Raw genomic sequence first — 22,113 nt, 5'->3', positions numbered from 1 at the left:
ACAATTCAGTTGTATTTAACTTTTAATTTGAATTTTATTTTCCATTTAGAAAGTTTTGTATGGACACACTATCTAATTAAATGTCCCTTGTGCTTTCACAACTATCCTTTCCCTCATCACCTACTCCAAATTGTCCTCATCGCCCTACTTCTGGGCTAGTTATCTCTGCATCCACAGATCTGTCTCTCCCCAGCCTGAGGATGGCCCAACTGGTGGGCGGTGCCCTGCAGGGTTCTACTGCCCAGAGGGCACCAGCATTATGCTTGCATGTCCTGCAGGCACTTTCAGCACCATAGAAGGTGATTAGACACAATTATTGATATGGAAATTTGCCTGACTAGACTGCTACATGTGATTGAAAGTTGTGCGATGTAGATAATCAGCAAGCAATTACCCACCCATTCATTATTATGAACAGCGTATCCTCCTAATATACTCAACATATTTGATACGCGTAATCTATTATGTGATCAAATCTCTTGTGGTTCGATAAAACCAAGGTTAATCTACTATGTACGGTTAACCAATTCACAGCCGCTCTTTCAGTAATCGATTTGATCGTAAAAAAAAAAAACGTGTTTATTCAAGGCGCAACATCTGTGGAAGAGTGTCAGCTTTGCTTGGCTGGCCATTACTGTGCCCGAGCTGGCCTCTCATCCCCATCTGGACCTTGCAAGCCTGGATTCTACTGCACGGAAGGCTCTGCAACCGCAACACCTTTTATCAATACCACAGGTAATGTTGAAAATGTTAGCAAATTGAAATATTGCATTTGAAACTTTTTTTTTTCTATGCACATTGATTTTTTTACTTAATTGCATCAGGGAAATTGCATTGCTATCCTACTTCTTACTCCCTTGGAATTACTTACAAAGGGCCTTTCACTTTTAAGTCAATCGAATGAATCAAGCCAAAATCACCAAAGTGGCGAAGAAATCTAATTATTCAGAACTGGTATGAGAAAGCTGACTTCAAATGATTTTTTCTCAGCCCTTGTCAATTCTCCAATGAACATCTAGTTTGTGGATGACAGCTTGCTTTTAACTACATCAGTTCCTTAGGTGGCCGTACAGTGCCGTAAAGCCCCAAAGGTACGGTAGATGAGTGTAATGTATTCCCAATCCTGAAAGGAGGTTGTAAAACTAAATGGCAGTCCAATACAAGCGTCATCGGCCGGCTGCTTAACCAAGTGAATCAATATGGCCATTTTGTAAATCCATACATGTTGTTTGATGCACGAGCACATGTTGTGACTGACCTACCGGGCATGACCATTACTTTATACTCATGAGTGAGGAGGATTCCGCATGTCACAATGCACATTACAGGAACAAGAAAACACCAGATGAGCTTTTTGATCTGATTTGGCCACAGGATGCGAGCGCCCGCCCGCCCGGCCACGCGTGTCCATATGGCAGTGCTAAACCGTCCATCTGTGGCCCAGGAGCTTTTCAATCTTTATCTGGACAATCTGCATGCAACAGCTGTCTCATAGGTAGAATAGTTATCTGCACCCTCCCTTTTGTGAAAACAGAAGAGAAGTTTATGGGATGAGAGCATTTTGTTCAGGTTTTTACTGCACAGAGGGTTCATCGGTTCCGTCTGCCTGTCCAATTGGCACTGTCAGTTTGTCACTCGGTAGGACGGACCTCAGCCACTGCAAGCCAAAGGGCCTTCTGCAACAGCTCTGTTCTCATTGAGCCGTCTGGAGCCTGCAGCCCACGTCTGATGCCTCACCCCCTCCCATGGGAAGGGAATATCTCTGAATGAGTCTCTTTGCCTGAACTGTGAATAAGAAACAATCACATGATTTTTATTTTATAGTCAATCCAGCACAGATGCTCTTGCTCTGTCATAAATCTAAAATAAAGTTAAGAAATTAATTTAATTTAAAATAAAAGTTTATTTTATTCTACTAATATCTAAGAGGGAATTCAATGAGGAAAAACATCATTTATGAATAAATAGCTTAAAAAAAAAATAAAAAGCTTGAAAACATTTTTTTTTTATTATATATATTTATTTTTAATTTTTTCTACCGCAGGATATTTTTGTTTACATGGGTCCACGGAGCCGTCCCCAGTCTCCCAGCCTCACGGAGATATATGTCCCCCCGGACACTTCTGCCCTTCTGGTAGTGACTCACCCCAACCCTGCCTTGATGGTAGCTTCCTTCCTGAACAGGGCGCTTCTTCCATGTCTCACTGCCGCCCCTGCCCACCTGGGAAATACTGCCTCGGTCCCGGAGCTTCACGACCTACAGGTGATGGGATTGTACCTTCCGTCCCAACAGTCATGGAGCAATGCATCACACTAGCTTGTTTCCAATCTTATAATTGTTTTGATTAATTTCTAGTCCTAATTAAAAATAGAACAATAACCTCTTCTTGTTGTAGGTTTGTGTTCTGCCGGATTCTTTTGTACCATCGGTGCAAGCAGTCCAGCACCTCGAGCCAACTCCTTTCATCTCAGCTGTCTTCATGAAATACTTCAGGAAATGTATCTCGTAAAAATGAACCACGTGTCCTGGATGTACAACATGTCGTGCTTTCACAACTCCTGCAATACCGGTAAAATATAATTGATTCAAGTGTAAAAAGAAGTCAAGCAGTCAAATAAAAAAGCAGTTTAAATCAGCTTGTGAAGGAAACTGAGCATAACAGTTCTTGCTCACTCTGTTCTGTCACAGAGGGAGACTCCAAGTGGGTCAAAGAGGATCTCCGCTCAGATTCTCAATTTATTGTTACTCACTCACCGCTTCACCTCAAGAATCTACACGATGGCAAATGTGCCACCTATACGGGAGATATGTGCCCCAAGGGTGGGTAAATCTCAAACGTCACCTCCATGGCTTTTCTACACACCCTCATACACACATAGTCATGTTTAATTTTGCTATGACATATTCCTGATTTCCTCTGGGTCCCCTGTACTTTTTAGTCTTTTCCTTATGTTTTTATTAGTTCTCAGAAATAAACTGGGAACATTGTTTAAAACAGGACTCCCCCACACAGGAATTGAGACAAGTTGACAAAAGCAACTGATATAAGGAGAGGTTTAAAATTCTTGGAGCAAAGTGTTTCTAGGATTGCATAGAAATGGTTTCAAACTCAAGGCCCGGGGGCCAGATACGGCCCGCCGTATCATTTTATGTGGCCCGCGAAGACGAATTGTGCATCAAATTTACATCATACTAAAATTGCAAATTGTCTTAACTTTTAAAAATCATCTTTTTAAAATATTTGAAAACTTTCCACTAGTCTGATTTGAAAACAATTGGTCCGTTTGTTTTGTAGCTTATACTGTATATAATATGAGGGGTTCATATATTTACATAGTCATAGATAAGCCTCACTTGACCCGTAGGTTCTTCTTGATAAAGTTCAGAGATATTTTCCCTCTATTTTTCAGGTTTTTATTGTCCTGTGGGCTCTGCCTACCCGCAGCCTTGTGAGACGGGCTCTTACTGCAACCAAGCAGGTCTGGAAGCCCCAGCTGGCCCCTGCGCTGCGGGACACTATTGCCCGAGAGGTTCTGAAGACCCCCGTGCCTCCCTCTGCCCAGCAGGCCACTACTGCCCTCTTGGAACAGCGCTTCCTCTTGCCTGCCCGCTTGGAACAATACAAAGTAAGATTTTAATATCCCAAATAATTGAAATGCAACACCTAATCCTCTTAGTTGATACCCTTATAAGAACTGCTGTGCGCCTTTTACAGCTCAGTAATAGGGAAGAAAATTCTCTCCTGCGGGCACTTGTGAAGGATTTCCGTCACAAAGTGGTTTAATCATGTACAGTAATTGTAATCTTGTCTTGCGGCAAATTGCTGGAAATGTATCAAATTTCGCCTTTGTGTTGTCACGTATTAGAAACTGCGACTTGATTCCAAAAGACTGAAACTACTATATATGATAATTCGGTTATGACATTAGCGGATAATCCTACACTCAGTTCTACGACACAATTACATTGGTGAAAACGTCTACAGCGCTTCTCTAATAACATTCGTTCCAGACTCTGTTGGTGGGTCTTCAGCGGAATCGTGTCGGCCCTGTCCTGTGGGTCATTACTGTCATCAGAGAGGCTCGAGTGAGCCAAGTGGCCAGTGTGCAGACGGTTACTACTGTCCGCCGGGACAGAACTCGGAGAGGCCGCAACAGCATGTCTGCCCAGTGGGACACTACTGTGAGAAGGTCAGACAACCAGTGTCCTGAGTCCTGCAGCTATTTTCACTCATCACTGTCACATAATGTGAGGAATTGTTGTGTCAAGTCCTTGCTGGAGGTTGTTCTCATGTGGTTTGTTTTAATGAGGTTTTAAATTTTAATCGTACAGTATTGATAGATAATATCAATCCTTACCGTATTTTCCGCACTATAAGGCGCATCGGATTATAAGGCGTACCTTCAATGAATGGCCCATTTTAAATCTTTGTTCATATATAAGGCGCACCGGATTATAAGGCGTATAGAATGAATAACTCAACGTTGCTTAAACGTCAATGCATTCGCAATATAGTAACACTCGAAATAGTGAAAACAATAACAATATATCAATAACTCAACATTGCTCAAACGTTACTATCACACAACACACAAAATAAACACGTAAAGCTTACTCTAATAAATTAGTCCTCATCCACGAATCCATATTGGTCCATATATAAGGCGCACCGGATTATAAGGCGCACTGTTGGCTTTTGAGAAAATTGGAGGTGCGCCTTATAGTGCGGAAAATACAGTAATATATAATATCTATACTAATGTCATCGTTATGGTCACTTCAGGGCAGTGCGGAACCAACACCGTGCCAACCAGGCAGCTACCAGCCCAGTCAAGGCCGGGGGAGCTGTGAGTCCTGCCCTGCCGGTTTCTACTGCCAAGGTCAAGGTTAGTTTCGAGGCAAATTAGCAGGCGGTTAAATGAAAAATTTAATCTAAATTTCGTGTAAATCAGGAACTTCCTTTGCACTTCTCTGCGAGAGAGGCTTTTACTGTCCGAGGGAATCGGCAACTCCACGGCCCTGCCCGGCGGGCTCTTACGGAAATCTGATAGGCTTGATGGAAGCGTGGCAGTGCTCTTCGTGTGACCCTGGAATGTACTGCCGAGGAACAGGTGCAATGTGTCCACAGACTGACACTTCTGCTGGAACTGTCTCGATCTATGATTGATGAAAGCAATGTATTTACATGATTTTTTTCTGTAGGGAGTACTTTTCCCAGTGGCTTGTGTGCCATGGGGTTTGTTTGTGTTGGGGGAGCATCTGAACCGTCCCCAACGGACAACGTGACTGGCTTTTTGTGTCCTCCTGGATTTTTTTGCTCTGCTGGGACTTTGGTACCACAACCATGCCCCAAAGGAACATACAGGTTCATAATCTGCCATGCAATGTATAAGCATTTACAATTTGCAAGGCTTCCAGACTCATGAATAACATCTGCTTCATAATTTTAATGAACCTCAGGTGGATCTTACTAAATTAAAATATCATTGAAAAGTTAGTTTATTTCAGGAGTTCAATTTAAAAAGTGAAACCTATTATATTATGCAAATTCATAAAAACATAGCATCGGAAGGGCGATTCTCACCTAATTTTTATATTAAAAAACATCTTGGTTATTCCTTCTTCAAACTGAAATACATCAGTAAAATTATATAAAATAATATCTGCTAATAAAACTTTTAAATAAAACTAGCTAATCTGAAGACTTTATTAGTTTTAAAACAAAAAATTATAACATCACAGATCCAATCAAAAAATAAATCAATTTATTCATTTATTTAGTATAATTGAAGCCCATTGGAATGAGTTAAGAAAAAACAAAGCATCAAAAATATGAATTAATATATTAATCCACTTTTTGTATTTCTTCTCTCTGCTGTTTTAATTTAACATGACAGCGAGCAGAGCGGGCTGATGGATCAATCACAGTGTCGTAATTGCAGCCCGGGCTTCTACTGCTCAGAGACGGGCCTCTCAGCAGTATCCGGACCCTGCTTAGCTGGTATCAGCATAGAAATGGCTTAATCAGGACATGCACATTTTACATCATAATCCTTTTTGCTTCAGGGTTCTACTGTCTGGAGGGATCACAGACGGCTGCACCAATGTCGAGTGTGTCTGGAGGTGTGTGTCCAGCAGGGCACTACTGTGCAGAGGGTAGCAATGTCCCCTCCCCCTGCCCAACTGGCTCATTCCGAAATGAAACCGGAGGAAAATTCAAAGATGACTGCCAGCCGTGCCTGCCTGGTAATCAAATAGCTTGATTTATATATTGGAAATGTTTTTCCACCATCTGACACATCTCTTGCCAGGATTCTACCAGGATCTGTCAGGCCAGATTGAGTGTAGACGCTGTCCTTCCGGCTTCCATTGTGAGGCTCTCAGGCTAAGCTCAACTAGGGGGACTTCTTCTGGACTATCCAGTCCTCTTCCCTGCCCTGCCGGGTTCTTTTGTCCCAGGGAGAGTCCAGATGGCCGACCCGTTCCTTGCCCCAAAGGCACATATGGGCCTAGTCAGGGTCTCACCTCTGAAGGTAAACTGCACAGAAACACAAGTCCGGTCCTCAAGGACCACCATGCTGTCTTAGATGTTTCCGTCCTCCACCACATCCGATTCAAATGATCATCAACAAGCTCCGTCACTTCATTGTGTTTACAGGTGAGTGCTTAGCCTGTCCCGCAGGTCTCTTCTGTGGGTCTGAAGGTTTGGTAGAACCTTCTGGATGGTGTCTGGATGGATTTCTTTGCCTGATGGGAGCCTCGCTTCCAAACCCTACTGACAACACAACTGGGTCTCTTTGTCCACCTGGCGGCTTCTGCAAACAGGGGCTTAAAGCAGGTACAGCAAACTAGAATACTTTTGAGATGATTACAATGAATTTCTCCTTCAATGAATAAATCTTCCACGTTGTGTCATAGGCGACTGTTGGTCCGGGTTTTATTGTGGCTGGGGCTCGAGCAAGGCAGATCAGACTCGGTGTCCGGCTGGTTTCTTCTGCCCTCGTGGAACATCTGCACCCGTTCCCTGTCCCGCAGGAACTTTTAGCTCCATTACAGGCAACTCACACCTGAGCAACTGTACTGAATGTACTGCTGGATACTACTGTGACGGTAGGAAAAAAAAAATCTTAGGAATAATTGCCAGGTGACCTAATACAATGTTATTTTCTCCATTTTAGTTGAAGGTACTGTAAAGCCCACATTGTGTCTTGCCGGATATTACTGTCCGCCAGGAATGACGCAAGGAACGGGCTTACCATGTCCAACCGGTACTGTTCAGAACCAACTTGGAGCCTCAAGTATTGACGCTTGCCTTCCATGCCCTGCTGGTAATTGTTTGGCGAACAGCATTTGAGCAAACTGATGAAATCCCAAAGATTGCATTGAAAAAAAGAAATAAATAAAAATTCAGAAGTTTTAGTTTCTACTTGTCTTACACTGGTCCACATTTGGGGATTGTTGGTATATAAAATCAATGTTATCAAATAACATTTTGCTTTTTGCTTTTTTTTTTTTTTAGGACTGTTTTGTTCTCAGCCTGGTCTTTCGCATCCCACAGGATTGTGTGAAGCCGGATATTATTGCCCCACTGGATCCACCAGCAGAAACTCTTCTGAATATCAGGTTGGTTTTCTCCTCTACAAAATATAACACGTTGATCCAATAAGTTACATGTCCTTGCCTTCACCTCCTATCTTATTCTTGATATTTACATCCCGTTCCATTTAATGTGAAAATCCGTGTCCTAAACGAAACACACATCTAATCTCCAGATTTTCACTTTCCCCTGTGATGACCTCTTCCCTTTTCATGTAGCTTTCGCCCAATCAAATGAAATGTCAGATTTGTTTACAACATAACCAAATGACAGTATTTCTACAAAATTGCATTTTGTTTCTCCTATTTGTACAACCTACTATTCAAATCCAATTACAACTTTGCTCTGACAAGAAATGTCATATTTCATTACATTACTATTGTAACACATCTATCATCAGCCATTTCCAGGAAGTCATTCTGGCAGTGCGTATTACTCTAAATAAGCACGGGCATTTTGTGGCTACACTATATCATTACATACTAAATTGTTTCTGCTCTTCTTCAGAGTCATTCTGCCAGAAGCCATCTTTGTCTTTCTGGTTACTATTGCCCCGCCGGAACAAAAAATCCAATTCCATGCCCGGCAGGCACGCTATCCATCTCCCGAGGTCTTAAGACGGTTGAAGATTGTCCCCCTTGCCCCCCTGGACATTTTTGCGATAGACCTGCAAGTACACAACTCTCTGACGCGCTTCCGTGTCATGCTGGGTAACCATAATTTCAGTGTTCTGTTTTCTGCTTACTCTTGTCACTTGCGTAATAATATCCATCTAAGCCTTAGTATGTAATTAAGGGTGTATTTTTTCCTCACCTTTATGTAACTGTCAAAGGGAGGCATTCGCTTTGCTCTTTTCAGTTCTCTTGAAAAGATTGCCGAGTATTTGCTGCCAAATGCTAATGTGATGCAAAGTGCTCTCAGTTGGCTACTCATATTTCTATGAAAGTACAGTTCCAGCCAAATAAGGTAACCAAAGGCACTCAGAAGAACAAAGACAGGAAGGTCGGAATTCATATTTTCTTGCATGCTCAGTATTCAAGTGTTTATGAAGAAAAAACACCGTTCAAATCAAAAGCTTAAGTACCATAAATGGATAACTTGAGATTGTTCAATTCTTGGTGTGCGGTGGAATTGCTATATTATGAAATATGCATGTCTGTGTAGCCTCCGCAAACGTTAAATGGAAGCACTCTCCTTGGGTCTTTGACCTTTTTTTTGATAATGTCAGGATAAATAAGTTACGGTGTAAATCAACGCCATCTGATTAGAGAAATCTGGTTTTCTCCAGAATTTGTACATGATCCTTTTTTTGTAGAAGTAGTCCTCATACGATGACAATTTAAACCCTAACCCTAAATGATTAACAACCCATAATAATGTTGTCGTCTCTGCTTTTACAAACAGATACGTTTGCCTTGGCGGCAGTTCTAGTCCCGCCCCTTCCGACGGTTCCCATGGCTACCGTTGCCCCGCCGGCCACGGCTGTCCTGTCGGCTCAGCCGGAGCGCTGCCGTGCGAGCCCGGCTCTTACAGCCCGGCTTCCGGAGCCGCCGAGTGCGTCCTATGCCCCAGAGGAATGATGTGTTCCTCTTCAGCCACCTCGGAGCCCGTCATCTGCCCACTCGGTGAGCGGGAGTCGAGTATGAGTCAGATCATTAAACATTGCCTCTTGGCAGGTAAATCAACTCCATATCAACTGCATAGGTCACTATTGTCCTGTTGGAACAGCACTGCCTCAACCTTGTCCTTTAGGGACTTTCAACAATCAGACAGGCGCACACTCCCACTCGCTTTGCACAGCCTGTCCTTCTGGATCCTTCTGCAGCACATATGGAGCTTCATCACCACAAGGTGCTTAATTTAGCCCTGGCCTGTATTTTGCAAAAAATAACAACCTACTGTTGTACTATACAAGCAGTCTAAAAAAAGATGTAATTGGACAAATAGGGAAGTTTATAATGCCCCTTTGAATTGTGTCAAGGTTCTTGTATGGAAGGCTATTTCTGCCAAAGTGGAGCCATGGGACCAACTCCACAGAACTTTGATAACTTCGCTGAGAATGGGCCTTGCCCTGCGGGTCACTACTGCCCGGCGGGGTGCTTCTCGCCGATTCCTTGCCCTCTTGGCAGCTTCCGCAACACTACTGGTAATCAAGAAGTTTTTGTCCAGGTAGTTTGCTGTAAAAAAAAGTGAATGTTTGGATTTTATCGTGCTCTCGCAGGAGGTGTCTCATTGGAGAGCTGCTCTGCTTGTCCTGCGGGTCACTACTGCTCCGCTGAGGGTCTCGCCAGCCCCACTGGGCTCTGTGCGGCCGGTTTCTACTGCCCTTTTGATTTCTCTTCAACCACCGCGTATGCCTTCCTGTGCCCCAAGGTATGTCTCGGTCTACCTTTGATTGTTGTTTTCCTGTGCAAGAGTTAAAAAACAATTTCGCAATGTTGAGGGGCAATTATATTATTTTTCAAAATTGCTAGGCCCTAATAAATTGAGCAATTTTTGCACAATTCTTATTAAAAATAATACTAGTTGTTGTAGCCAACCCTAAAACAAGTTCACAATGTTGAGGGGCAATTAGATTTTTTTTCAAAATTGATAATTGCACAATATTTTATTAAAAATAATACTGGTTGTTGTCGCCAACCCTAAAACAATTTCGGTCTAATCTACATCTGACAAAAAAATTCTCTTGTTATTGACACTATTTCTGTACCATTTTGAATGCCATGTTTGCTTTTCCCCAAGGGCCACTACTGCCCTAACGGTTCTGCCCTCGCTCTCCCATGTCCCAGTGGAGAGTACCAGCCAAATCCAGGCTCCGACAACTGCATCCCCTGTCGACCCGGCTTCTTCTGCGAGGAGGCCATTCTCGGCGAGCCTCAAATCTGCCCACCGCATTCATTCTGCCCAGCAGGTATAATAAAAGTAATCAAATATAATTCTGAATCAAAATAGTAATCACTTTATAATCATCCTCTTTACAGGTACCATGGTGCCTCATCCATGCCCGAATGGGTCGTACAGTGATCCAAACAAAAGAGGACTACGGGAGGCCCGTGAGTGTTTACCCTGTCCCCCGGGGAGGTTCTGCAGGTAAATAACAAAACAAAATGCTAGCAGAGCTCACGCATGACAGCACTTTTGCACCCACACGACCTCCTGTCAGGTGGCACGTGTTCGTTGGCAAGATACGAAACGCAGATGCACTGTTAGCATGCATGCGAGGACATATTTGCTCAGAGGGAAATCATTGTGTTTCTGCTTTGCTCACGTAAGCTAGCGTACTGCCAATTTAATACTTGTAATGAACATCTGTGGTCAAAAGAAATTGTTATAATGACGTCTGTGACAAATACGCAAAAAGTAATAAAATATACAAATAAAATAAAATAAAACAAAATATAATAAATAATAAATATAATAAATAATAAAATAAAATATACAAAAAAATCTCCCCGATCACTTCTTTAATATTCCCAAGAAACCACAACGTCACTGCTGAGCTATTTTTAAAACATGCCCGCTGGCTGCCCTAGTGGCTACATGGTACCCCGCCGGCACCTTAGCGGTGACCCTTGATCCATTCTTTCTACATGTTCTGCCTTCCAACAGAGCTGGTAGGATACAAGGAGCGTGTGCTGCAGGGTATCTATGTGTTTACGGCAGTGCAGATTTCACTCCTCGGGGATCACTGCCTGACCTGACCCAGTGTCAGTGGGGGGTGCAGTGTGCCGGACCATGCCCACCAGGTCCACCTCTTCACCGGCATTACATTATTTTCAATTCTCCAGTTATTCTCTGTAAAATAAAACGTAGGACTAATATTAGCAATCAAGTTAGAAGTAACTTTGTATCCTTATTTTTAGGTTTCTACTGTCCCGAGGGTGCTGGAAAGGCTGTGATGTGTCCTGAAAATACCTTCAGAAGTTATTCAGGGGGTGCCAGCCCACAGGATTGTTTGACATGCCCAGCTGGACACTGGTGCCGACCCGGTATTATGTGCTCATTATGTGCTTTAACTTGACTGATGTGAAACTTCTGTCATGCTTGTCTGACATGCTGCTAATTGGACTCAGTGTGCAAGAGGATAAAAAAAAAAAAAAAAGCAGTGTCTGGGGAATTTTGTCCAAGGCTCTACAAGGCTCCCAAATGATATCATAAAATCAATTCTTCAACCCGGGTGCCCGGACTGTAATAAATGTGCAGTGGAAGAGACTCCATCCGTCATTAATCGAAATCCCAAAATTACACCCTCACGTTTGTTTACAGGCCAGCCACATCCTCGTTTGTGCCCCGCTGGTCATTATTGTAACAGTTTTCCAGGAGGTGACAGTAACGGATGGCTCGGGCCCAAGCCTTGTCCCGCTCACACCTATCGAGCCGATCCCGGAGCGGGCAGTATAGGCGACTGCCTTCCTTGCCCTCCCGGGTCCCACTGCAACAGCACAGGTGCCGCACAAAGCATCTCAAACAATGAGCACCACTCTACTCCTTGAAATGTTAATTAAAGTGGCGGCGGACTTATTCATAATGTTAATTAAAACGGCAAATGCAAAGTAGACACGTTGTGCAATATCTTATAATGAGGTGTAAAATGTTGCTTGGACCTTCACCACGTTATGCTTGTCTTCTAGCTCGACATGACTCAAATTGAAAGCAAACTGCCTTTCCGGGTTATTTTAATTTCAGTTTGCGTGCACACTATTATCCTTTGGCATCGAGCCTGTGGCGGAGATAAGAATGGAGTCGTTTTAATATGACTGAAGACGGTGAATTTAAAACACATTACGTGAGGTGACATTGAAGATTGAACGGTGGATTTGTAACAGAAGATTTTTTTTTTTTTTTAATCTACAAAACACCTGCTAGACATAATAAAAACAAACATATTGATATCATATCTATGTGATGATTCTCCCGTCTTTAGAAACATAGCTCTATCTCATAAATGATTAAAGAGCTCATTTCAGAACAACTGTCTATCAGGCCTTGCAGATTATTCCAACAATCCTTGCCCACCTGGATTCTGGTGTACTGGGTCTGGAGCACCCATTTTCTGTCCAGCGGGCACAAAGAGGATGCTGCCTGGTGCTGCTGAACCTAGCCAATGTGAAGCATGTGCTGGTGGGACCTTCTGTCCAGATCCACAGGATACCGGGGAACCCAATGTGGATGGGATCCCATGTAGGGCCTCTTATGAATGCCCCGTAGGTGAGTTTAGTCACACTTACCGTAAAAATGCAGATATGGAGATGATGACCAAAGACGGGAATGAAAATAATTTTTGTCGACGCTTCAGGTTCAGCCTCGGAGAAGTTGTGCAGAGCTGGTTCATACTGCGGACCGCAGACTGCTGAGCCTGAAATTTGTCCGGCAGGTTATATTTGTCCGGCGGGGTCACGGTTCTACAATCTCCCCGAACAACTGTGAGCACACTAACCTTTCAATAGCCAAATATTTCTTGGCATAGAAGGCATTTTTTTAAAGGTGATTTTGATAAGGGAGCTTACTGACTCTGCAGTATGTGGATTTAAAAAAAAAAAAACCAACCTTCATTGCACTCCCTCCGCAGCTGTCCGTTTCCTTTCTACTGCCCGGCCAACAGTTCTTCAATGAAGTCTTGCGATGGCGGCTCAAAACCTGTCAACATCAGCCGACTTAGAGGATCCAAAAAGTGCTGCTGCAGTATATGTGAAGGTGGCACCTATCGACCTTACCTCTCAACTCTCTTCGAATGCCTGCCATGCCCTCCAGGATACTTTTGCCCACCAGGTGTGTACATCCAAAAAAAGGACACCGTCAATGTCAAGTATTTGTGTATAGAAAAAGAAATCCACCCATCCTTATCGTCCATATTTCACTTCCTGTGTTTTTATGACTTAGGTACTGAAGACTACAAGAGCAACTCTTGCCCCGAGGGGTATGTTTGTCCAACTGGATCCACAAAACCGACACCTTGCCTCCCTGGCTCCTTTGGCAACCTGACCAAAGCTCAGACACTCGGCGACTGTCACCCATGTCCGCCCAACACCTTCAACCACCTCCATGCCCAGAGGGCCTGCTTCCCTTGTGGTAGTTCCTCCACTTCACCACCAGGTTAGATTGCCTCAGCCATATCTATTATATGTTCTGTAAACCATATGTGGAAAATTATTTAGGACACCTTTACTCATTCACTGCCATTGACGGCTATAGACGTCGAAGATCTATTTTAACTCGGCTGGCACTGAATGAGTTAAAAGAGAAGTGAAAATGTAAGAAAGTCCACAACTGGCTTTATTCCAAGTATTGGAACTCATTTGTTTCGAGAACATTGCTTTGCCAAGCTTGATCAGACAATGGCCTTCCACAAAATTGGAAGGATATTATTTTCAACTTAAAAGGAATCATATCCTTCCTTTCCCATTAACCTGATAAGAAAGAGCCGAGTCCCGTTTTTTTTTTTTTTTTTGCCGATACTGTTTATTCTTACAGCTCTCCGGAATAGCCACGTGGCACATTTATGTTTTTGTAGGTTCTTCATCTTGTAGCTGCACTGGCAAAAATCGCTCTTTTCAGCGCTCGGACGGTGCCTGCCTGTGCAGAACCGGTTTCATCTTTTATAACGAGCTGGACTTCAAAAGCTCGACTTCTGACAGTGCGCTGGACTGCCAGCCTGAGGTCACTCGGAATTCTATTACATATACTGAAAGCAAGTCAGATGTACACTACCAACTGGATATGATGTACGGTATTCATGTTTGTGTATGTTTTAGCTATACAAAAGATGCGCTCCAGGGCATGTTCGACTTGCGGCATCCAGAGAATGCGTATCACCTTCCCTTTACTCCTGTAATGTAACATGTGGACCAGATGGAGGAACTCTGGATGTGGAGATGGGCATGTGATTAACACTCACATTTGTGTTTCACTCCACAGTCTGTAAAAGTGTTGTAATTTCCATAAAAATGTTTGTCGTGACTTTCAAGTGCGGTATTGTTTTCCCCAGCTGCCATTGTCAGCGATACGTGTCTGCTGAGGAGCTGTGCGACGCTTCCTGCCTCTCCAAAATGCCTCAACTCTCAGCTTATGTGGCTCCAGATGGACAGTTGCTCCTCAGCGTTAAAGAAAAAGACAGCACAGTCTGGGTCAAAGTAAGATTTTGAATGATGGGCTTGGTAGAATTGACTGATTATTACTAATTGCTACTGTTTTATATTACTATGTGGACTTTTGTTCTGGTGTACCTTGAATTTACCTTGAATTTCTGGGTAGACTGTGTTTGTCTGTCTGGATCAATTTTGTGAGTGTCTCTCAATAAAACATGACAAATACTCCTGGCCCAAAGGCTCAAAATGAAAATATTATTTTACTCTAATGGGATTTTTATGAAGCAAAGCTGTCTTTGGTTTTCCAATTTTCAAGACAAGCAAAACAAGAAGACGTGCGGTCACTTTCATAAGTGAAAGTTAATTGTTTTTTTCTTCAGTTTTATGATGTTGATATCTTGTCTTACATCAGTGGTTCTCATTGGAAATTTTTTTTTCCCCTTCAGACTTTAGTGGATGTTTTAGGACCAGACCCCCGTGCAATGAATATTGGCAAAGTCCATTTGGTTCAGTTTGATGCTCAAGGAGTGTTTGGTTGGATTCCCAAGCAAAGAGAAGACATTGAAATATTTCTTTCCGGTGATTTGACTTTCCAATAACAATAATTATATTTTCAATGTAATAACATTATTAAAAATGGAAAAATCACTGATTTAATTTGTCTGTTCTCAGAATCAATAGATGTCCTTGCTCCCACACGAAAAAAAAGAACCGCACGCAATAATGAAGATGACTTGCCTTTCCTTCCTCGTATTCCAAATCCAGTTGCTTGTCTGTCCACCGGTGACATGCTCATTTTCCATCTAACCATTAACCACACAGGTAACACTTTTATTTTATTTCATTTCATTTCATTTCATTTCATTTCATTTCATTTTATTTCATTTTACTTTGACTGAACTAATTCATTGGCTACCGATAAGATCGCAGTCTCAGCCACTTCCCTTTCTACGAGAAAGACCACTTATTCAACAGTAACCCCAGCTGGGACTTTGGGGTCTTCAGACGTGTGCAAACACTCATCAAGCAGTCAAATCTGAATAACACATGGTAAGCCCCTACTTGAATAACTTCAGAGTACAAGACTTCAATATTTGCGATCATCATACTGTTTGATCTCCCGTCAGGTTTGCTCATGCGTTTTGGCAAGCGGGAAAATATGTATTCCTGGACAGCGCTGTCCCAGATTGGAGTTTGGTGGTAGTGGTAAGTGAGGCTGGGACAGAATGTGACCCTCGGGCCCCGACCTTCCGGGCCATGACCCCGGCACACCTTATCAGGTGTGGAGTCATCAAGAAACACCGACTAAACCTTCTACCAGATTGGGGGACAATCGCAGGTCAGTATCCAGCTCCGCTGCTTTTTATCACATAATCATCCAACGTGACATCCACTCTCTGTTCAGGCCTCCTGAGTTTGCTCTTTGTGGTCGTCGTGGCCGTGACCACAACAGTTGTGGTTCTTTGGCCCAGCAACGCCAAGCTGGTCTCCCAGTGGAGGACAAAACCCAAATGGCGGAGTCTCGGAGAACCTCCGCGTCCTCCGGATTGTTCATGTAGTGAAGACAGGTACATTAAGCCGTTTTAGAAGCAGTGATGATTAAATTGTCTTTTGACTTAAGAAAGCTACAGAGTCCCTATTTTTATGACTTTTATTTGTGTCCTCTTTAGTCTCGCTGGCTCTCCAGGGAGTCGAGGTGTCGGAGAGGGCGCTGAGGCTGAGGAGCCAACTATCTCCAAAGGTGGTAAGCTCGCATTTAAATGTAGATCTGTAATGAAGCTTGAAAATAAATTTGGCGCACATTTGTAACTATCTCTGAACATTGTGAAATATTATTATCCTGTAAAAAAAATATATATATATATGGTTTAGATATTGTCATAGCAAGGCTAAAACAAATGTAATGAAGGCCGCGAGGCACTTCCAGTTGAGTAACCTTGTATCGACTCGAGTTTCGAGTTTCCTCATTGTGCTCTTTTGTATTATTCATGCAGCTTTATAGCATATTTTAATGTCCGCCGGCTGCATTAAAAGTCCACGGAGCGTGACCGGGCAACATTTAAGAGCTCCCACCTCTATTTGATTAATGATAAGAGAACACAACGGCCATTATCACGTTAAACTGTGCTAGTATTTCTATCTCTCAGTTACCCTTTGTGATTTTAATTGTGTAGTTATTATTCGTTACATGCACCATCTCGTCCTGTCAAAGTCGAGAGTTATTACGAGGGCGCTGATGAAGTGAGTCGAGTCGTGATAAGCGCTGTTCCGACGTAGGAATGGTATCAGGGCGCTGCGATTTGGAGGAGTTCAACGTCAAGACGTTGTACGACAAACTGGAAGATCAAAACCTTCACGTGGCTTCGCAGTTGGCGCGGCATCGGAAAGATACACAGGAGTTTTATCGGAACATTAATCAGCAGGTGGACGCCCTACAGGTGAGATGAGCAAACACTTTTCAGATACTTTGACAACGTCAAGCCTGTCTGGTGTTCTCAAGTGACACTTGCTTTGTTTTGTTTTTTTAAGAATGTATTTGAGAAGATGGATGGTAAAAAGCTGCATATCTTGAAACAACTGCTAGCGTCTCAAAATGCTACAAAGGATAACCCGTACAATAAGACTGTTAAAAATAGGAATGATGAAGGTAAGGAAAAAAATTCTAGTCATGTAAAATACATTTTATTTTGATGAATATCTTTTTTATTCAGATTTAATTATTTGTTTTCACGTTTATTTTACTAAGCAAAATAAGAATTTTTGAATCTCATTTAATCTCTGGTATTTACCAGTTGAATCTGCAGCACTACTGGAAGCTGTTCTCAGATCTGTGGAGACTCTTATAAATAAGATGAACCAAGAGATTTGGCAGACCCAGGATCAGCCCTTTCACTTACACGGCAACAGTCAGGAACATGAACGACAGGCTCAGAATAGTAACGAGACGACTCTGGTACAACATTCACTTTGAACTTTTAACTTAATAACAGAGAAATGAATTCATAAAAGTATTGATTCCAAATTATCATGTCTAGGTTTCACCTATAGATTTGACCCAAATGGAAGCACTTTGCCATGATGCAAGTTAGTAACAAACCTTCAAAATAATTGATTAGTCTTTTTTTTTTGGGGCAGTTAATTCATCTCAGCTCACATCACAACAAGCAGCAAATTTGCATAGTGAACAAAAGTTAAAAAAAAAAAAGAATCAAAGCTGATCAGTGCCACAGACAGTTAAAATCTACTGTAAAAGTCAACTTAAGAATAAAAGAATTAAAAAGAATTCAATTGTGTATTTGATTCTTTGACTTGACGGCCCCCTACCTTAATGAGCTGGGTATACAAATGACGAATATTTTAACGCAAATGGTGCAGCAACTTCTGTAGACAGACATCATATTATTTGAAGGCATATTTTCTCTGCCATCTGCAAAACAAAAAGACTAATACTTAGAAATATGGCAAAGAAATTTTTGGTAAGATTTATTTATCTGTCAATTACAATTTCTTTTTTCTTAGTGCATTCAAAGAGGACTACTCCTTGTCTCAGTGATGTGGATTTAGCCAAACTAGTCAGCATATCTCCCTTGTACAAGACCCTGCAAGAGATCCAGCAATCCCTCCAGAATCCCACCCCATCTCATCCCATTCAACCTCTCCCCAATGGTAAACAAACACTAAAATCCCCCAAAGCAACCAAAGCGGTTCTCCAAAATCCCCAAATAAACTCTCATTTCCTCTGCTTCCACAGTAATTTGTCATTCATTCCAGGAGAACCCCAAAGTGCAACTCATTCCAACCGCGCTGGACAGCCTCTCGCCTCCGCACTCGGCCGTTTTCCTATTTGGCTGCCGGGTGATGGAGATGCTTGAGAAATGCCTCCCGTTGCCCTCTTCTGTGCTTCTCACGCTAACCAAGTCTCTCCCACTTTTGCCAGCGTGCTCCGATAATTGCCTGCTGGCACACTGCAGAGGGGACTTTTATTTTGACGCCGGCCATCAAGTTCTTTATCTATCCGAGGCTAAGCTCCAGCACGTGGGACAATTTATCGCCATCGTTCTTCAATCCGTGGCGCACGTAGCATCAGGTGATTGTAAAGATAAACTGAAAATCCAGCCTTTGGAAGCAGTTGAAAAGTATTTCTCTATTTCTAAACCATATTTGAAATGTATTCCTCAATCCAGGAAACAATACCCAGAGCTTCATGCAGGCTCTTCATGATGCAATCTCAGCTCTAAGTCTTCAACTATTTAGCCTGTCTTTCAAACAGAGCACAGCAGAAGTGCGTATTTGATGTTTCAATGTCACCACTGATACCATATGGCGTCATTTGACTGAATGAATCTTTCTCGCCCCAGGGTGCACTAAGCAAAGAATTTATCGACATCAGAGTTCCCAAAGGAGTACCTTTCACTGATCTATTAGACGCAAGGTGAGCTAATAAAAAAGTGGAGTCGAATTTCTACATTTATTTCACGCAACGAGTTTTCTTCTTTCAGAGCGGAGAAATACAAGCATCCCATGTTAGAGCAGTTCTTTGCAAATCTCTCATTAAGTACAACTGAGGAAGCTCAGACAGGTAAGAGCCTTCACACAAAAGAAGGGAAAAAATAATTTACATACATTCTCACACCACAAGAGGGAGCCATAGTGACACCCAACCACACTTAAATAATTATTGTTGTGCTGACGCGGGCATACTTGTCCTCTTCATCTGTTTAAATGAGAATATATGATCACAACCTAAAGCGGCAATTATATAGGAGTTTGGAACATAATGCTGATTTAGCAAAAGTGTTTCCATCAGCACAAAAGTGTCTTGCTGTTATTAGTCAAACAAACCAAGCGTCTCCGCCTCCACGCCTCTGGGCTTCCGCAAGCCTCACAGCAGGCAGCGATGTCAACTTTTCAGCCGCTGTACTTTCAAACGGATACCTTAATTGTACCCGCTGGGAAATTGGTTTGCATAGCAATCACGGGGAAATTTATTAAGATCACCAATTGAGTCAGTCGATCATAAACATATAAATAGATTCATATTCATATTGTGCAGCGGCTTAAATCAGTTTGTTTTGGAGTTGGGGGACCGTTTACCTTGTAAACAACTCACGTGTGCATTGGACCATGAAACAATTTACAATGGATCTAAAATGGTAGAAAACAGCTTTAATAAGCCGGGATGGAAAAAAAATGATTAATGAACTTGCATGGTTGGTATCTTTTCATCAACAAAGAATATGCAATGATTGTGAAAACCACACTCGTCCAATTATTTATATATTTTTATTATAGTTATTAAATGATGCATGAATCCATAGACACCAATATGCTTATAAATAAATACATGTTTTGAATTTCTTTTACCGGTTGGTGATTTTAAAACAAGACATCCCTGAAACATTTTGACCGTCTACACAGCACTTGGTTAAATATTCAGAAATTAAAAACGTCAACCCTGAAAAAATAAAATAAAATTGTCCTTTTCAAGCACCGCTCTCATCATGGCAAAGACAGAAAAGCAAAGTGGAGTAAAAAAAAAAAAAAAAAAAATTGCAATCTCCCAACATGAATAATGCTAATCGACTCATTCAAACAAATAAACACGCCCATTTGCAAATAGAAAGTGCGACCCCATTTGATGTTCGTGGGAGGAAATGACCCTGAAGTCACGCTGCTTGCTTCGGCTTAAAGACTTTTGGTTCCGGGTGAATTGGTCCAATATCTTGCGCGGCAAAAAATAATCTGCTTTTTGTATAATTTGTATAATTCTATCAAACATTGACCAAAAATCACTTCCTTTTTTTTTTTTCAGTTTTACCAACAAATGAGACTCCAATGGAGGTATGTGTAGCACAAACAAAATGATCCTCATTCTCTTAGCCCGTTAATAAAAATAGCTGTTTTCAAGGCGACCTGTGTGGAAGAGGAGATAGATCGCATGAACGAAGCCTTCTTGGAGATCAGCAGGCAGCTGCAGAGCAGAGGTCATGTGAGCAAGACAGAAAAGGAGGAAGAAGACCAGTCTGTGGTAAGAAGCTGTTGCTAGAAAGTGTTTGTTTGCCGAACTCATCTTATAAAACACTGATTAAATTATCAACCAACACAAGAAATCACATCTTGACTAACACGTGATTGTGTCCTGTGGCAGAAGTCAGCTCTGCCAAGCTTGAGCCGTAATGAAACACTCCTGCTGGATTTGAAGAGACGCTACATATCTCAGCGCCTCGATGAGCTCCAAATCACATTGGAGCGCATCGGGCGGCAGCGACCAGGCAGCGTGTCCAGCGCCGGGACGCACGAGTGCAGCGGCACCACTCAGCGGGCGCCTCTGGAAAGCTACGCTGGCACGGAACATTTGTGATCCCTCCTGCGGTATTCCAGCTGGTCGCGCTCGAGGCCAGCAACCGGCAGAGACAGAGGTCTTGATAAGAGTGACCTTGATAGTCACGTATCAGCACAATAGAGTTGAAGCTTTGATATGCTACTGGGCTCACAGATACCACAGAGTCCAAACGTGCTGCATCATTCAGATCACTGTTTAGAATATAACTAAGGTGTGTGATGATCTTGTGAGACCAAATTTTTATGCGGCTGCTTAAAGAAGTAAACACTGGTAGTTTAGATTTTACCGGAATTTATTTTCTGCATTTCTACGTCACCATTTTTTTTTTTGAAGAAGAAGAATTTGGGATTTGTTTTACGAACTCCCTGAGATATCCTTGCCCGCCCCCCAGGAAAAACTCCTAGCTTCGCCAGTCTTTGTACACACTCTGAAAAAACCAAAATAAAAAAATAAGAAAAATAATCAAATTGTTTTTCCTCTGTACTACTATTGCAATCAAATAAAGATCTTTTAAGGTATTCTTTGCAAGACTTAGTTAAAAAAAAAAAGCAGAAAACTCATTTCTAAAAAAAAACTAAAGTAAATTTAAATGGCAATTTTCTGGCTTTTAAGAAACCCGCACAAAAAAATGAGGCAGTCAGTAACAATTGTTTTAATAACCCAATTTTGGGGTTTTCCAATTTCCAAAACTAACACTTGCATCAGATTGAATCCCCTGATTAGTCTGCAGCTGAATGGGAGTGATCACAAGTTGCACCGACACAAATCGTGAAAGACGTCAACCGTGAAACAAAGAAGATTCTCAAACTTCAGAAAGAAGGTAAATCATCACACAACACTGCAAAAAATTGTTAGTTGCTCATAGTCAGCTGTGTCTAAAATCTGGTCCAAGTTAAAGTTTTTTTTTTTTTACAGTGTACATTTATTAAGTAGATTCTATAGTTGTTGTTTTATGTGTATTTGTATTTTACTAACATTTTTCCAGGTGATTGTTGGCGATTTTATTTATTTATTTATTTATTTACTAGAATTTCTTCATTACTTAATATAATCAAATAAATTGATGATCCTCATGGGTTATATTTAC

The 22,113-nt window shown here is 42.0% G+C and overlaps 1 protein-coding gene across 1 annotated transcript; it reads left to right on the top strand.

The window, feature by feature from the left end:
- The first annotated feature begins 166 nt into the window (after positions 1–166).
- On the top strand, positions 167–21,456 carry LOC133156004 (zonadhesin-like). Its single transcript, XM_061281735.1, has 52 exons — positions 167–299; positions 589–735; positions 2,045–2,263; positions 2,397–2,570; positions 2,690–2,821; positions 3,412–3,627; positions 4,013–4,191; positions 4,785–4,887; positions 4,954–5,112; positions 5,204–5,366; positions 5,899–6,002; positions 6,068–6,247; positions 6,313–6,534; positions 6,660–6,839; positions 6,920–7,111; positions 7,180–7,329; positions 7,521–7,624; positions 8,106–8,308; positions 9,003–9,223; positions 9,303–9,449; positions 9,580–9,744; positions 9,820–9,971; positions 10,341–10,509; positions 10,580–10,688; positions 11,208–11,344; positions 11,462–11,587; positions 11,865–12,044; positions 12,582–12,806; positions 12,895–13,021; positions 13,168–13,367; positions 13,479–13,691; positions 14,110–14,255; positions 14,351–14,478; positions 14,584–14,728; positions 15,130–15,262; positions 15,356–15,505; positions 15,607–15,733; positions 15,811–16,022; positions 16,089–16,251; positions 16,354–16,424; positions 16,961–17,121; positions 17,213–17,330; positions 17,476–17,636; positions 17,719–17,767; positions 18,203–18,349; positions 18,435–18,770; positions 18,868–18,965; positions 19,042–19,115; positions 19,183–19,262; positions 20,496–20,524; positions 20,592–20,711; positions 20,832–21,456. Exons 1-52 carry the CDS (start codon positions 260–262, stop codon positions 21,042–21,044), a joined length of 7,899 nt encoding a protein of 2,632 aa, XP_061137719.1. The 5' UTR covers positions 167–259; the 3' UTR covers positions 21,045–21,456.
- The last annotated feature ends 657 nt before the right edge of the window (positions 21,457–22,113 follow it).

This window comes from Syngnathus typhle, linkage group LG6 (assembly GCF_033458585.1).
Source record: "Syngnathus typhle isolate RoL2023-S1 ecotype Sweden linkage group LG6, RoL_Styp_1.0, whole genome shotgun sequence".
In the NCBI taxonomy this organism is placed as follows: Eukaryota; Metazoa; Chordata; class Actinopteri; order Syngnathiformes; family Syngnathidae; genus Syngnathus; species Syngnathus typhle.
The sequence above is the reverse complement of the archived record's forward strand: the minus strand, read 5'-3'. Positions and strand labels throughout refer to the sequence as shown.